Source organism: Podarcis gaigeae (genome assembly GCF_964106915.1).
Source record: "Podarcis gaigeae genome assembly, chromosome: 4".
NCBI classification, from domain to species: Eukaryota; Metazoa; Chordata; class Lepidosauria; order Squamata; family Lacertidae; genus Podarcis; species Podarcis gaigeae.
This window is the reverse complement of record NC_139677.1, coordinates 27,446,796-27,463,916: the sequence shown is the minus strand read 5'-3', so window position 1 is coordinate 27,463,916 and position 17,121 is coordinate 27,446,796. Positions and strand designations below refer to the sequence as shown.

General features: G+C 41.9%; 1 protein-coding gene and 1 long non-coding RNA gene across 4 annotated transcripts in view; one reads left to right on the top strand and one right to left on the bottom strand.

Moving 5' to 3' along the window:
* Positions 1-17,121, bottom strand: part of LOC310843028 — a 343,220-nt gene that overhangs the window by 63,622 nt on the left and 262,477 nt on the right. The window lies entirely within an intron of this gene.
* Positions 6,243-15,799, top strand: ARGLU1 (arginine and glutamate rich 1). 3 transcript variants are annotated; one of them, XM_083735368.1, is made up of 4 exons: positions 6,256-6,859; positions 11,417-11,642; positions 13,969-14,052; positions 14,998-15,799. In XM_083735368.1, the coding sequence occupies exons 1-4, from the start codon at positions 6,501-6,503 to the stop codon at positions 15,160-15,162; spliced, it is 834 nt and encodes a 277-aa protein (XP_083591494.1). In that variant the 5' UTR covers positions 6,256-6,500; the 3' UTR covers positions 15,163-15,799. The 3 variants fall into 3 exon arrangements, 1 of the variants encoding a protein (XP_083591494.1); XR_014563396.1 differs by having other exon boundaries at positions 6,285-6,859; positions 13,478-14,052; positions 14,998-15,037; XR_014563397.1 differs by lacking the exon at positions 14,998-15,799 and having other exon boundaries at positions 6,243-6,859; positions 11,417-13,535; positions 13,969-14,010.

Genomic DNA, 17,121 nt, shown 5'->3' with positions numbered 1-17,121 from the left:
CTACGCCACTGCTTATGAGGAACGGTTGAAGGAGCTGGGTATGATTGGCCTGGAAAAGAGGAGACTGAGAGGAGATATGTTGTTGTTGTTTAGTCATTTAGTCGTGTCCGGCTCTTCGTGACCCCATGGACCAGAGCACGCCAGGCACTCCTGTCTTCCACTGCCTCCCACAGTTTGGTCAAACTCATGCTGGTAGCTTTGAGAACACTATCGAACCATCTCGTCCTCTGTCGTCCCGTTCTCCTTCTGCCCTCCATCTTTCCCAACATCAGGTTCTTTTCCAGGGAGTCTTCTCTTCTCATGAGGTGGCCAAAGTACTGGGAGTCTCAGCTTCAGGATCTGTCCTTCCAGTGAGCACTCAGGGCTGATTTCCTTCATGGATCACTGACTTGCTGTGGCGAAGGGGCTTGAATAACTCAGAGAAGCTATGAACTATGCCGAGCAGGGCACCCAAGGTGGATAGTGGAGAGTTTTGACCAAACGTGATCCTCCTGGAGCAGGAACTGGCAAGCCACTCCAGTATCCCTGCCAAGAAAACTTCATGGAGATATGATAGCCATCTTCAAATATCTCAAGGGCTGCCACATGGAACATGGAGCAAGCTTCTTTCCTCCTGCTCTGGAGGGTAGGACTTCCTTGGAAGTTTTTAAGCAGAGGTTGGATGGCCATCTGTCATGGATGCTTTAGCTGAGATTCCTGCATTGTAGGGGGTTGGACCAGATGACCTCGGGGTCCCTTCCATTCTGTGATTCTATGAAATGCAACAAACTATTTGTCCATGAGAATCATAAAGCACGAATGAAGGTGTATTCCATAAGGTGTACAGAAACCATCATTGTCCCCGCCCCCAAGCAACACTTAATGTGCGTTTCTTAAAAATCCATTTTAAACCCATGTTTCCCATAAGTCAGCTTGGCTGAAAACACCACAACTCTAACTTATTTTCTCTCTCTTCTCTGCACTTATTTAAAAATGAACTGTCTCTTTCCCCAGTGCTGAAACATAATGACATCCTAAAAGTTTCTGTCTGATAAGGATGCAGCAAGAAACAGAAATGTACCCACTGGACCTGGTTTCCATTAGAACTTGGCAAAACATAGTCCTCTTATATTGAGAGATTAATCAAGGCTCTCATACAGTAGCAGGCCAAAGCCAAGAGGAAATTCGTAGTTATGAAGATGTGGCTTTTTTAAAAAAAGAGAGAATCAGGGGAAGGCCATACTGTTCATAAAAGTCTCCTGCCCTGTCTGACCCGTTGAAAATGTGACTGTGTTATATCATGTTCCTCCTTTTCTAGGAGTGGTTTCTAAAACATTAATCTCCACCAATGAGACCAAATCATGTTCCTTTCGGGAATATTTTACAAAATCAAATCCAGCTGTTGCAGCCACCATTTGGTTCTGAAAAGAAATGAACCGCACTCAGGCAAAAGTTTCAAATGCTTTCAAATTTATAATTAGGCTGTCAAACATTTAAATATTTTTATCTTAAGATGTGCATGCGCAAACATACATACTGTATACATACTGTATACATACACTGTGTGTGTCTACATATATACACACACTAATAATAATAATAATAATAATAATAATAATAATAATTTTTATTTATACCCCGCCCTCCCCAGCCAAGGCCGGGCTCAGAGCGGCTTACAAGCAATAATAAAAACAAGATGAATTATTACAACTTAAAAACAAAAATAAAATACATTAAAATAATGGAACATTAAAATATTAAAATGTAGCCTCATCGCAGGAGGAGAAGGAAAAGAAAAAAGAAAGAGAGGGAGGGAGGGAATCAAATTGGCTCCAAGCCAAAGGCCAGGCGGAACAACTCTGTCTTACAGGCCCTGCGGAAAGAAATCAGATCCTGCAGGGCCCTGGTCTCATGAGGCAGAGCGTTCCCCCAGGCCAGAGCCAGAGTTGAAAAGGCCCTGGCTCTGGTTGAAGCCAATCTAACTTCCTTAGGGCTTGGGACCACTAGGGTGTTGCTATTTATGGACCTTGAGGCTCTCCGTGGGGCATACCAGGAGAGGCGGTCCCGTAGGTACGAGGGTCCTAGGTCGTGAAGGGCTTTTAAGGTCAAAAGCAGCACCTTAAATCTGACCCTGTACTCCACCGGGAGCCAGTGCAGCTTGAAAAGCACTGGGTGAATATGCTCCCATGGCAGAGACCCCGTGAGGAGCCTCGCTGCAGCATTCTGTACCCGCTGGAGTTTCTGGGACAGCTTCAAGGGCAGCCCTGCGTAGAGCGAATTACAGTAGTCAAGCCTGGAGATGACCGTCGCATGGATCACTGTGGCCAGGTCAGGGCAGGAAAGGTAAGGGACCAACTGCTTGATGCGGCGAAGGTGGAAAAATGTCGCCTTGGCTGTCGCTGTAACTTGCGCCTCCATGGAAAGGGAGGCGTCAAGGATTACACCCAAACTCTTAACGGAAGGCAATGGCACTAACTGGGTCCCCGCAAGAGAAGGGAGTTGGTCCCTCATCCCCATGCCATCCCAACCTAGCCATAGGACCTCTGTCTTCAAAGGATTTAGTTTCAATCGGCTCCCTCGAAACCATCCAGCCACAGCTTCCAAGCATCTGGTCAGTGTGTTCGGGGCCGAGTCGGTGTGGCCATCTATCAGCAGATAGAGCTGAGTGTCATCAGCATATTGGTGACAGCCCAGCCCAAAGCTCCGGATAATCTGGGCAAGGGGGCGCATAAAGATGTTAAAAAGCATCGGGGAGAGAATTGCGCCCTGCGGCACTCCACACACCAAGGAGTGGCGCGACATTTCCCTCACTAGTGCCACCCTCTGTCCCCGACCAGAGATAAAAGAGCACAACCAGTTACGGGCTATGCCCTGTATCCCCACATCTGCGAGGCGGTGGTCCAGAAGATCATGATCGGCCATGTCAAAGGCTGCTGACAAATCTAAAAGGATCACCAGTCCTGACCCGCCTCGATCCAGTTGTCTACGGAGATCATCTGTTAGGGCAACCAGAGCCGTCTCCATCCCAAAACCAGGACGGAAACCGGACTGAAATGGACCTAATGCCGATGTTTCCTCCAGAAACCTACCAAGCTGTTCAGCAACCGCTCTCTCAATTACCTTACCCAGGTATGGAAGATTTGAAACTGGGCGGTAATTGGATAGGTCTAAGGGATCTAATGAAGTTTTCTTTAAGAGTGGAAACACTACTGCTTCCTTCAGTTCCCCTGGGAATGTCCCCGTGTCAAGGGACAAATTGATAATTTCAACCAGGGGGGTCCACGCAACATCTGGACACTCCCTAATCAGTCAAGACGGGCACGGATCAAGGAGGCAGGTGGTGGGCCTACCAACTTGGAGGAATCTATCCACATCAGTAGGGAGTATCTGATCGAAATGGTCCAACACTGGACCTGAAGTCAGTCGAGGGGCCTCCAGTTCAGTCATTGTATCTAAATTGGCAGGGAGGTCACGGGGGAGCAACAGGACTTTCTCCGCAAAAAAAACTCGCGAATGCCTCACAGCTGTGGGTCGAATTTGTGCTACACACTACACACACAAATAGTGTGTATTTTATATTATAGTACGTTTAGCGAAGTTATGCACAGTATGGTATCACCACTCACTCACTTATGAAAGCAGTTGTATTTAGCAAATAGTTTATTAGATTAGATCTCAGTTGTTTCATTTTCACTTCTCAGTAATCTGCCTCCTTGACAGTAACACTAGGATTGTCATTTGCTTGTGTGTTGGGTGCATTTTCAGGTTGCACAGTGCAACGTCCAAAGTTTTTACTGAAGTGACTTTCCCCTGACCTTTTAATGAAGCATTTCCTTCTTTCCAAATGAGCCTTTCAGTAGTTTAATGCCTCGTGAGTATTTCCCAACAAGTTCTAAGAGATAAAATGATTACTTCTTATATTACCACCTGCTCTGTATGTCTGCTGAATTTTTTTTAGACAGATGTTTCTCCTGATCTCACAGATGTCAGGCTTCTCTTGTGCCTGCATAGAAGTCAATCAATATCTTCATCGCCCTAAACGCAAAGCAACTGTGAGAAAATACAACATGCCCTAAACAACCGTTCTGAAATTAGAAAATAAAAATATATTAGGAATGTAATTAACATAGTCATATATGCAGCTGGTTCGTATGCATGTGTGAAGTCTCACTGTAGGGAATTGCCGATTTAACCTAAACATACCCAATGTACCATATTTAATTAGAACATTTCTTATATGGCAATCAGTTAGCTAACATTATTATTTTAAATAAATATCAAAAATAAAACAACTTATGTGATTAATTATTGCTTGCTACATAGTCTCTAAGCAGCTTATAAAGGTTCAAGAGCACAAAGCTCAACATAAATTTTGGAGAGGGGGATACATTACCAATAAAAACCATCCATAGAACAGACTGACTAAAATAGCAGCAAAAAGGATCATCAGTAAAGAGCAAAATCTTCATAATCTGTCAAAACTGGGAGTTTTTGCTTGATACCAAGGTGTTAATAACGGCACCAGGCAGCCCTCGTTGGGGAAAGCATTCCACAGATGGGGGGCCATAACTGAAAATGTGCTCTCCCTTGCTGCCATCCTCTTAACCAGCCATAATGTTTTAACATATATTTACATGGTGGCAGTGATGTAGTCGAGAGCAGGCTCTGACCCGGGAGGGGTCTCTTGCCGAACGAGTTGAAGACTCGTGTAATAAGCTGAAACCAGAGCTTTTGTAGTCAGTAGTGAATGAGATTTCAGAAGCTGCAGCTGACTTTTACCTCAGATTTTTATTTTTGGGCCATTCCATATACAGTGAACCAACTTTTTTTTACCTCATGTCATCCGTTTTTCTTAATATTTTGTGCACTTGATGAATGATCAAAATTAAGTTTAAATCTAAATTCTTATATTTTTATCTCATCCCGTTTTTGAGTTATGAGGGTTTGAAATTTCAAAAAACTGACAGTTTAGGCCTTAAAAGCTCGGCCCAGGATTGAGTTACGTCAAAACTAAAAACACCAATCTTATCAGAACTTCATGGGCTGCAGTATGACATGTCACATGATAGACGTACGCTAAATTTGAAATTTAAGTTACAAATTTTCAAATTTTCAAAAGTGATTAAAAAAATTAATACAATTAACAATTTACCCCCCAAAATGTATTGTTTATTTAATATTTCTAAGAGCCACCTGCAAATTTCATCTTGGGATTTCAATGGGATCACATTTTTAAAAAAATATTTTGTACTTAACATGTCTGCCTTATTGGGTTCTGTTTAGGATAAAGGGGTATTCTTGGAGTAAAATATAACAGAATAAACAATACCTCAACTATAACATTAGTTGCTTCAGACATTTCTTTAGAAAGTTATTCAGTTAAAAGGTGTCAGGCTTTTCTTTTAAAAAATGTGTTCCAAAGCAGTGATAGCTTCCTATTGCACGATAAAATTAACGCTTTAAAAGAAGTTGGACCTGGAGTTGTTTAAAAATGACAAACATTTAGCAATTTTTATTTTATTGACTTCGTAAAAATTATACACCTCATTGATTGTAAAAAACAAACAAACAAACAAACCACCTCAAAAGCAGTTTGCAGTTTTTTTGCATCACATTCAATAAGCTATCACTGCACTCATTGTGTGTGTATCAGTGTATCAGTTGTATCAGTGCAATGGGCACCCAAGGAGGAGCACACAAGGGCCAGGAAAATGGCATTTTTTAAAATAAAACAAAATAAAATAATTTTATTTTATATAAAATATAAAAGTAAAATAAAAAATTATATTATATAAAAAATAAAAAATACATTATATATTTATATATACTACATTATACATTATATATTATATATACTATATTATACAATCCATTTTTAAAAACAAAATATTTTATATATTGTATATTTTATATTATATAAAAATATATAAAAATAAATAAATATTTAAGATGCCTGCCACTTCCACAATTTCCCAGCCGGCCAGAGCTCCGCCCATTCGCCCTTTCCCTGGTTCCAAGCCACGCCCAAACCAACGCAGCTCCGCTCTTCAACGCTTCGCGCCGCGCTCGGCAATTTCCGTCACCGCGCGCGCCGCTCCTAACGTCACCGCTCCGCTCGCCGCTTAAGCAGGCGCTCCTTCGTGAAAACTCGCCGCAGCTTCTTCGGCTATTTCCGGAGAGAACTGCGGCGCTTTCTCTACCTCTCACCCTCCGCTTTCCCTCTCCAAGGCGCGACGCCGCGGTGCATTGTGGGGGGCTCGCGCGGCGCATTGTGGGCCGGGAGGAAGGAGGAGAATTCCTCTTCCCTCCCCCCCCCTCCGTGTGACTCGGAGCTGAGGTGGCCGCCATCTTGTCCACCAGCCAGACCATCCGCCGCCGCTGCTGCCGGGCTTTTGAGGCCTTGCGGGGAGAAAGCTCCGAAGCGGCCTCCTCCTCCCGCCTCCCCGCGTAGGGGCAGAGTGGATGCCGGGTCCTTCCCCGGGTCCGTGCTGCTGAAGACCTCGGAGCCGGGCTCCTCGGGGATGGGCCGCTCCCGCTCGCGGAGCTCGTCGCACTCGAAGCGCGTCAAGAGCTCCAAGCACAACAAGAAGAACCGGAGCCGCTCCCGGTCCCGCTCCCGGGAGAAAGAGAGGGCGAGGAAGCGCTCCAAGTCCCGGGAGAGCAAGCGGAGCCGGCGGAGGGAGTCCCGCTCCAGGTCCCGCTCCAACACCGCGCCGTCCAGGAGGGACCGCGAGAGGGAGAGGGAGCGGGAGAGGGCCTCCTCCCCGCCCGACCGCATCGACATCTTCGGCCGGACCGTCAGCAAGCGCAGCAGCCTGGACGAGAAGCAGAAGCGCGAGGAGGAGGAGAAGAAGGCCGAGTTCGAGAGGCAGAGGAAAATGTGAGCATTTGGGGTATAGGGGGAGATGGGGGGGGAGCGACGCCAATAAAACCGCCCCCCAAATGGTCTCCGGCTAGTGATCATTCCCGGGAGGTGGTTTTTCCTGGAAAGAGGAGTTGCTGGTGGGCAGGCGGCGAAGGGGCGGACTTCGAGGCAGACGCTGCTCTTGGCATAAGCGCGTGGGGCGTTTCTGATTTGAAAAGAGACAGCGGGTGGGAGGGTTTGGGCGGGGAGGGGGGAGTAGGGGATCCTCCGAAAAAGAGCAGGATGCAACTGTCATGGATGCTGGAGACAGGTCCTTCGTAGCACGTGTGTTGAAGATCCTGCTGCTGACAGGTCACCTGGCTGCATGCCCACGTGCCATCTGAAGGAGAAGGACAGCCCCCTTTTGTGTTTTTTGTGTTTTCCTCCCCTGTTTCTCTGTTGCAAGGAAGGCCTTTCCACCTCCTCTGGCTTCTTTGGACTTGGCCTGCCTGCTGCTTGTCAACAAGGTTCCGGTCTCTCTTCTTCACTGTCGCCTTTTCAAGGCTCCAAACATGCAGTTGCTTTTCTAGCATTGCATTTTCAACATGCATTTATTCCAGTATGTAGAACCGTGGAAAATTGTAGAGTTGGAAAGGGACTGCCCCGAGGGTCATCTAGTCCAGTGTTCCCCAACCTTGGGCCTGCAGCTGTTTTTGGACTACAATTTGCATCATCCTTGACCACTGGTCTTGCTAGCGAGGGATGATGGGAGTTGTAGTCCAAAAACAGCTGGAGGCCCAAGATTGGGGAACACTGATCTAGTCCAACCCCCTGCAACGAAGGAATCCGCAGGCAATTTTATTTGCTGAATTTACTTGAGGGCTATTGGGGTGGGGAAGAAAACCCAAGAAGGTTTGCTTGATGGAAAGTTATACTAAATCACACTAAAGGGGCACTTTCTGTACCTTGCTCATGTCATTGTTGTGATATACTCTACAGATGCAGTCGGCTTATACCGCTTTATACAAAGTTGGACCATGGGTCCATCTAACAGAATAACGACTGTGAGCTGCTCTCTAGGGTGTCCGACAGAAAGTCTTTCCCAGCCGTTTGTGCAGATACCATTGATTAAATATGGTGTCTTCTGCATGCGAGGCAGGTGCTCTTCCATTAAGCTGCAATCCTTCCCTTTAGAGGGAAGGTTTATACATTTTGAACCAAGTCCTATTCCTGGAATGTACTGTCAGTAGTGGTGTAGCAATACTTAGGATGTGCACGTAGACATAAGACAGTTCTCACTGCAGCTCTTTGGTGTTACTACATTGCAGCCCAAGCTCTCACTGCAAGGGAGGTTTCCTATACATCATGTTGAAGCACTCCCTCCCCCTCTCATTCCTCCCTTAACGTGCAGGCTGAAATAAGCAGAAGGAAGAACAGTGCTGCATAAAGAGACTTGGTGAAGTGTGTGGGTTGTTAAAAGCTTTAGAATGAGGCACATTGAAGTGTTCTGGCTGCAGTGTTGAACACAGAACAGTTGCAGTCTTATAGGAGAGAGCTATCTAGATCTGTAATACATCTCTGATAATTATTCTTGAATTTCACACACACAGCCCTGGTTGATGCCACATGTATCTTGGTAAGTGGGAAAAACAATTCAATAGATTTAGTTAGAAATGCTAGTGGAGTACTACTGGAGGATTGGAGCCTTCAAAAACTGTTCTTCGTTCACTTGATGAACAAACTGATTTATTCTAATGCTATTAGAATCCTTACACCAGTATAGCACATACACAAATATTGTTCCTTTTATAAGCAATGTAAGCTTATTAGCATTTTATCTGTGCTCCACATTTTGAACAGTAACTGGGTTATTAACAGTGTCCAGTGCCTTACTCATGCAGATCACCTTGTGTGCAAATGTGACACTTGTGGGCAGTGTAACATAGGATAAGGCTGCTCATCCCTGCTTGAAATAGGGATTTTGTTACGCCCAGTACTCCCTGCTCAGGGAAGGTGCTGCTGCGTTCCATGAATACATTACATTGTTCAGAGAAGTTGGCCACTCTGTGGAGCAGCTATTTGCATGAAAAAGCCAACAGATATAGTGTCTGAACTGGCACTGAGCCACTGTAATTAAAGAAACCTGTCTGATTTTTTATTCTGCTTAGAGAGGGAATAGTCTATCCAGTGTAAATTAGTTATAGCGCATTGTCTTCTGGGATTTAAAAAAAATACATATTTGTATATTTGAAAAACTAGTTCTTCAGATTAATTTTATTTAGTTGACATTCTTTTTCAATGGGTTCTGTAAACACATGCTTCTGAGTGTTTGACAGAAGGCCCACTTCAGTCTTATGACTTGTGAATGGTATTGCTACATGAAATGCATTCTTGCACCGAAAGGTCAGCAGGGATCATATCCTAATGAGAAGTAAAGTTTGATCCTTGACTCAAACTGAAAAGCAGAATTGAAGATGTTTGAGTTGGTCTGTTCCTGCTAAGTAATTAAAATCTTGACTTACAGAACTGTAGTTCTGAAACTGTAAGAATCCATAGATTGTGGGAAAAGCTAATTATCATTTTGTTATTGTACAAATCAGTATATTTTGGAAATTGTAGAATGCTTAGATGCTTGATGTAAAGAAGGTAGAATTGTCAAAGTTCATTGGTAGAACATGGGCTTACCTTTCTGGATAAATATAAAATCACATATACTTTATAAAAATCAATGAGGTCTCTGCTTAACCCTGACACATCATAATTTAAAAGGTGATTTGGTGGTAGGCTAAAGCCATTAAATACCTTGGAGAGCTACTGTAAGCCAGAGTTAAGTGAGCCTCTCCAATGGTCTTTAAGCATAAGGCCGTTCATCCTAACATGCAGAAGGAAGCAACATAATGCATTATTTTCTTATTAAAAGTTTTTGTACAGTATCCTGGAAAGAACTATCTGGGGGGGGTTTGGGGGGGGCAACCCTACGTATTGTGTACCCTCATTAGCTTACATGATGTATGCAGCATAGCGCACAGCAACTTTTTAAAAGTATAATTTCCATAATTTATACAACACTTCATGTAGTCTTGTTCTATTTCCAGTCTACACAACAGATTCTTACACATTTGGGCTGTCACAAGTACTGCAGCACACAGAACCTCACTTTTTACCACATACTGTTTTAATTTTCATAGTGTCAAAGGATTCAGCTGGCAGCATGAGGAGTCCTTGTGTGTTGTGCTCTCAGAATCCTAACAGCTTAACTGATACCATTCAGCAAAAAATATATACCATTTCATTTAATGGGCAGGAGTTAAGTGTATGCTTCTCTTACAGGAAAAAGAGTGGGATTTATAAGAATGTCACTATGGCCACTGTTTCAGGGCCCCACAGTTGCAGGAAAAAGTTTGAAATTGTGTTGAGACAATTTTTTGCCCCATGTTCCCCTAAACACCCCCCCCCCCCCCGGAAATACGTTAATAACCTAAAAAGTAATATTTGGCTGTCATGATTTTCAGCACTACATTAAGATTAAATGCTGCCTTGTTTTCATATAGCTAATAATCAAGGAGATGATTATGTGACACTGTTTAAAAAAGGCAGATTTTGCCCCTCTGGCTTGTTCTTCATGTTCACTGTAGCATAAAGCTTTGGCATTTCTGACATTCAATTGTATGGTTATTTAAGGTGATATTTAATTGGTCCTGCCCATCAGCAGAACAGACTTCCGAAACAGGACTACTTCTCTTCCCTGCAGCAACCATTCCCCTCAGGAGGGCTGTGGGATTCTCCAGAGCAGATTGGGTGGGCACAGAGGGAGGTGCTGCAGAGAAGAGCAAGAAGCTTTTTTTTAAGCCTTTGTCGGCTTGTGTAACATTGTGGCTTTTTTCTTTATTCTCCCAGAGGCATACCTGTTAAAATACAAAATAAACACCTAAAAAACAAAACTTAATCACATTAAAGCAAAAAAATAAAACCAAGTGCAGATGAGTCTTTAAACTTCCTGAATCAGATCAGAGCTCCTGAAAAGACAGGGAGAATAAAAATACCTTGGCCTGATGACAAAAAGTATATAGTAGGCACCAGGCAAGCCTCTCTAGCAATTGCACTGCTGTGGTGCTGTCTCTGAAAGGGCCAGGCTGTCTCCATTGTAGCAGCCTGCCAGATCTTACTTGGCAGTGGTACTTGAAGAAAGGCCTCTGGTGATGACCTTGTGGGTCAAATACATGCAGTTCAATTATATTTTACATAGAAATAGATAGTTTATGTATTATAGCATGCTTGGCATTGCTGCACAGGTGCATGTCCAATTGACGTGTGGGTCCTTTTGGATCTGGAAGGCAAAATGGGGGTGGGGGCTCATATGTGCAGGAACCAGGAAAGCACACACCCACACCCTGTGTGAAATGGTCTCTGCCTGTATTTAGGGACTTATGAAACCGGAGGAGGGGAAGCAATACTTACTGTTGAATCCTATAGTTCCACTTGTGTCCCACAGTGCCTGCTATGCAGATGCACACATCTGTGCAAAACTTAATACATGAGGTATCACATTGGAGGTGACAAAAAATCATTGATTTGGTATTTCTGTCCTTGCAGCCGGCAGCAAGAAATAGAAGAGAAGCTTATTGAGGAAGAGACGGCTCGAAGAGTGGAGGAACTTGTAGCAAAGCGGGTAGAAGAAGAACTGGAGAAACGGAAAGATGAGATTGAGCGGGAAGTTCTGCGCAGGGTGGAGGAGGCTAAGCGCATCATGGAAAAACAGTTGCTCGAAGAACTCGAGCGACAGCGACAAGCTGAACTTGCAGCACAAAAGGCTAGAGAGGTAACGCTCGGTCGTTTGGAAAGTAGAGACAGTCCATGGCAAAACTTTCAGTGTCGGGTTGTGCCTCCTGTTGCGTTCAGAAGGAGATGGAATACAGCAAATCTAATTCCCTTCTTGTGTAAACTTGCATTGCTGCGAAACTTAATTTCTAACTTATTCAGAGGAGCTCACTGATACCTAAAACAGTTACTCTCCTATAAAAACCTGTGCAAAGGATACTTGAATTTTAATGGAACTGACCTACATATTTGAGAATGGTTTGAAACTTTTGCCATGGCTGCAGGATATATCCACAGTCCTTTCTTATGGGGGCAATGGGTTAAACAATCTGTGACTATGTATCCCTCGTTTGTTTTGTTTTACCTAGACTGTAAGAGGCTTTATGCCTTCAGTCAGGGGGCGGGAAATAAAAAGCAGGGTGCAATGCTGAGCTGCACTGCCTTTCTTTAAACAAATAGATTTTCTTATTCTCCCTTTAAGGCAATCACACATTCTTCTTCAAAACACAGTGGAATAATTCTGGAACTCTGGTCCCATTCACTTCCTTCACAAAAGGCTTACGCCAAACTCATGAGATCCATTTTTTCAGTGACTACTAACAACTTCTTTTCCTCTAGACTAGAGAGTTGTAAAAGAGCAGGTTGTCCTTGTCTGAAGTTGAGCTAAACATGTGACTTCTTCTGTCAGCAGCTGGAGCAGAAGCTGAAAATGTCTTTCTGTGAGGCAGTCAGTAATTTGCTACTGGAGGTTTTAATGCTTGCCAGCACTAATCACTCCAGGATCCCCAAACTTCAAGTTAAACTCATTTTCACTCTACTGAAAGCCGTGCTGAGTGTCAGAGGACTCATGCCAATTCCCCCCCCCCCCCAATTCGTGATTTGACCAAGTTGATTTAGTTCGTTAGTTGTCAATAGGAGAGAAGCTTCAGTAAGATGATTGCCCCCACACCCTCATGATTTTTGGTATGATGCAGGATGTTTAAAATACAGAATAACTGCATGTGCTATAAATTCAGTTTGATTTTTACAAATCTAAACTTTGGCTATAAGTAACCACTGAATTGTTTTTAAGATTTCAGTTTGAAAAACAAAACTTTGTATGATGGATTTTGGCTGGAGTAATGGTGCCTTCCCAAAGAGTAGATAATTGAACAGCAGGGAATAAGCATGATAATGGCTGTTCCCATCAGGACCCTTTTATCACACATCATAACCTTGAATTCCTGGAGTGAAGGGTGCCAACCTGTAGCTGGTTACTAGACATAGCAAGAAGTATATTCTTCACATACTTGCTTTGTTTCCTATTTACTATATTTTTGTGCAGACCTCAGGCTGATTTAGCAAAACCTCCACATATTTAAATAATTTGAATATTTATGATGATAACTGAAATTATTCTTGAACCTTCTTGCAATATTTTTGCTTATGGTTTGCATAACAAAGTTTCTTTAAAATTTATGAAGGGAACTCTAGTTTCAGATGCGATTTCAGACTCATACTTTCCCTGGATTCCCGGACTCCAGTTTAAATTGCAGAAGGGACAGTTTGATACTGTCTCTTAAGCTTGTCACACCCTAGGATGTTCAGTCCATTTACCCACGAAGGAAGCCCATAGTTCCTACGGAGTATGGATTGCCATTTGTACTTTTCGCTAACAGTAAATGTATTTTTTTTCTTATTAATTGTTTGCCTTAGGAATGTTTTACATATTTTTGTTCCTTCTTACCGTAAACATCTGCATTCCTCAGCTCAGCCTTCCTTGTATGTTGTTTCTTTATAAATGGTTGAGCTGCTGATGCAGGCATTGCCAAGCTAACAGTACAAATCATTTTAAAGAGGAAGCTGGCGCGTATGGCAGCCGAGGAGCACACTCTGCAGGACACTGGACAAGACAGTAAATATTCAACTTTTAATGCTGATTAAAGGAGTATAGGTAAAGAATACGTAGGTATACATGATTGGTGAGACAAACTATTCACTTTATTTATATTTTATATATTACTCTTTTAATTTGGTAAATACTATCCAGTTTTTGTAGTTGTCCTTGTTGATTTGTGTGATATTAAAATACTAGTAATAACTGGCTAGGGTTCTCTTGACTAGGGAGGGTTTAGTTGATTGCTGTTTGGACTGGGAGGGATGATTTAAATTTAGAGCTAGAGACCAAGTTTAGTGGCTGCACAGTTTGCTGTTTGAAAGACAAAAGACGGTGGCTATAAAAGCTGCCCCTTTAAGACAGTTCACAGAAGAAATTCCTAGGAAGACTAGTGCAGATGGGTGAGTGAGTATTTTACTTTTCTAACATCTTAACCTGTCCTCCCCTTTAGGAGGAAGAGCGTGCAAAGCGTGAGGAGCTAGAACGAATACTAGAAGAGAATAATCGAAAAATTGCAGAAGCACAAGCTAAATTGGTAAGTAGAAGTAAAGTTTTGATGTGCAGTAAAATAGCGTACAACCTGGCAATGCTAAGAACACTTCAGCCAATTTTTATAATTGGATTTGAGAACATTTAACTCTATTGAATTGTAGCTAAAGGCCAATGATCTCTCCTTCCTAGTTCCCTGAAAATTGATTCCAAAAGGTTGGGGGACCTTCCTAAACATCTTTGCGAAGGGTGAAAGAGAGACAGAGATCACCATGACCCCAACAAGAATTAAAATACGATCCGATGCTGTTCTGCTAATGCTTGCATAAGTGCTAGTGGATGAGTTTGCACAGGGTTAGAATAGCTGTGTTCTGTAGCGGTTTTCATACCTGTGCAAAAGTTTTTACCAGTGGAAGAAATAATTCAGTTTCACTTGTTTTTGTATAATAATCTCATGCAATGAGTGGAACAGGTCTTTTCACATGCAGCAACTGCAGCTGCTGCATCTAACCCATATTTCAGATTTCTGAGATCTTGCCTATTCTTGTTGAAGCTAATGGTAAAACATTGGTTTCCAGCTATATATAACCACAAGAGAATTTAAAGGGGGGGGGGGACTTACTGATTTTACTTTGGAGTGCCTTTAGTGCACTTTTGGAGCATGCTGTCTTGTGAAAGTGTTTTCACCTTTTTTAAAAAAAAGAAAATAGCTTGTGATAGGTAAGGGTCATGGAAATTACTTGCTTTGTTTCCTTAGAATAATGAGAGTATAGAGAGGTATATAAAGGTAGGCTCAATAACTGGAGGGCAATGAAAATGTATGCTCAGCCATTTTGTTTGTAGAACGCTAAATAATTTAATGGTGTAGGATTTGGCTGTTTTTGGCAAATGTTTTCCGCGGTATAGGATTGGTGCAGTATAGGATTGTTGGAGCAGCAAATAGTGTGTGAGGATTGCAGAATATCTAAATTCTACTGTTTTCATGTTATAGGCTGAAGAACAATTGAAAATTGTTGAAGAACAAAGAAAAATTCATGAGGAGAGGATGAAACTAGAACAAGAGAGGCAACGTCAGCAAAAGGAAGAGCAAAAAATGATCCTAGGCAAGGGAAAGTCTAGGCCGAAACTGTCATTCTCACTAAAGAGTCAGGATTAAATTTCAGCTCTGAACTCTAATGGAAAATGAAACAAAACTTTGTATAGTAGCTTCATGTTGAAGTGTTTTTTATTTTATTTTCTTTCGTGATTTTTTCTTTTCTTTTTGGACATCTGAAAAGTTAGCTTGTTCTAATAGGGGCTGTGCTCTACATCTCTCTTATTTTAATGTCTATTGAGTTAAATCCTTATCAGATCATTGTCTTCTTAAAGAATAAATCTGTTTTGATTCTATGATAAAATGACTTGATGCAGGTCAGGTCATTTTATGAATTATGGTATGGTCTGATAAGGTTTTTACTGACCCACTGATCTCAGAGTTATACTCTGATGTTAATTTTTAATGCTGGTTTGCTGACTTCTTAAAAAAAAGTTTGGCAAAAGTATTGGTAAATTCCCACAGTGTACTGGATCCTCAGTGGTTTGTTATATCGGTGTCTTATGATACTATCCCACTATTGTGCTTGATGTTCCTGATACAGGTAAGGAAAAAGTTGGTCAGTGTTGGCTGGAGATGTGTAAAGGGAGTTCAGTATTGTCTCTGCTAGAATTGTTTTTATTCCAGTGGTAAAATTCAACCAGCATTCCCAATTGTGTAAATAAACCAATTTGCCGAATAAAGTGAAGTCTTAAATTCATACGTTTTAAGTAAATTTTTTTAGTGCATGTATATTTTATGTTAATGAACAGAAACTTGTTTTCCCATAACCAAAAGCACACTAGTATTAAGGTCACTAATATTTTTCATGCTCTCTATGCTAAGCTTGCACATACAATTTGAAACTATCACAGCTGTGCGGTTTAGTGGCTATCGCTGGCTTAGAGGTAGTTTTTGTTTTGACGAGATCCTCATTTCATCTGCTGCATCTTTCTTTGTCCAGCATTCAAAGAGTTAATGATGCTTCTGTGTGCCTAGTGGAATTGTTTACTTTTGAAACTTCCCTCAGTTTCAAAAGCAGTTTGCCATCCAGCATTACAGGGTTATACTTGGGAACAAGTCAAAATACCCTTGTGTTCATGAAACTATTTTTTCCTAATGTTTGCATTCTTCCCCTTTATCTTCATCCCACCCCAGCATAATGGACAGATAAAAAGTGCCACATGCATATTTTTAAAAAAATTCTTGTGGCTACTGAAAGTATTTGCTGGCATATCCACCAGCCATTAATAATTATGGTTTGTGATATTAGACTGGTGTAACAGTCTATGTATGCCATTTGAAGCACTTATTTTTTTGGCATAGGAAGTTTTGCAATTGGATCGCTATAATAATTTTGTAAAGGCTTTTTGTGTTATTGTAATGGTAAACACAAGTGAAGGTTAACATGCTAGTCCTTTTCTTCAGGCACGGGGTGTTTGGATCGTGCACGTTTTTGTCAGTCCCAAAATATTTTTGGCACCAAGATAGACGGATTAATTTTCAAACATAACTGTTCTAGTGGAATCCCCCCCACCCCGGTTGTCATGTACAATGTTTCTACTAAAACTGCAGTATCCATAGTTTGTTCATAACGTTCTTACTTGAATAGTTGAATCAAAAAGGAACAAAAGAGTGATGGTGCCTTTTTTAGTTTTGCAAGCAATGTTACATCTTTTGCGTCGGGTATGTGACCCAGATCTGGAAGAGTCTCATGTTCTGTTTGCCCAGATTACAGGATGAAAAGATGATGATGAAATACACAACAGCTGAACAGTCAATATCTTTGAGAATGTTTTTAATAAATTAATACCGCTGTAATCATTGTGCTGTTCTTACTTCTACCTGCGTTTATCTAAAACCTAGCAAAATACCCAAGGAAACCCAAGTTCTTTCAAGTCTCAGTAGTTTGCTTTAAACTAAATGGTAACTAAAATGATGCGATTGCTAAAAGCAAATGTATTAGGAAGGATATTTTTTTAAAACTCAGTGCCATCCAATATAGTTTTTTTTTATTTTAAAAAATGCATGGACTTAAAACAT

Bases quoted from the DNA above. Each gene is read 5' to 3' on its own strand.
- ARGLU1 (XM_083735368.1), top strand. From the start codon at position 6,501: ATGGGCCGCTCCCGCTCGCGGAGCTCGTCGCACTCGAAGCGCGTCAAG. The intron at 6,860-11,416 runs GTGAGCATTTGG...CTGTCCTTGCAG, and splicing joins TTCGAGAGGCAGAGGAAAAT to CCGGCAGCAAGAAATAGAAG. The intron at 14,053-14,997 runs GTAAGTAGAAGT...TTCATGTTATAG, and splicing joins CAGAAGCACAAGCTAAATTG to GCTGAAGAACAATTGAAAAT.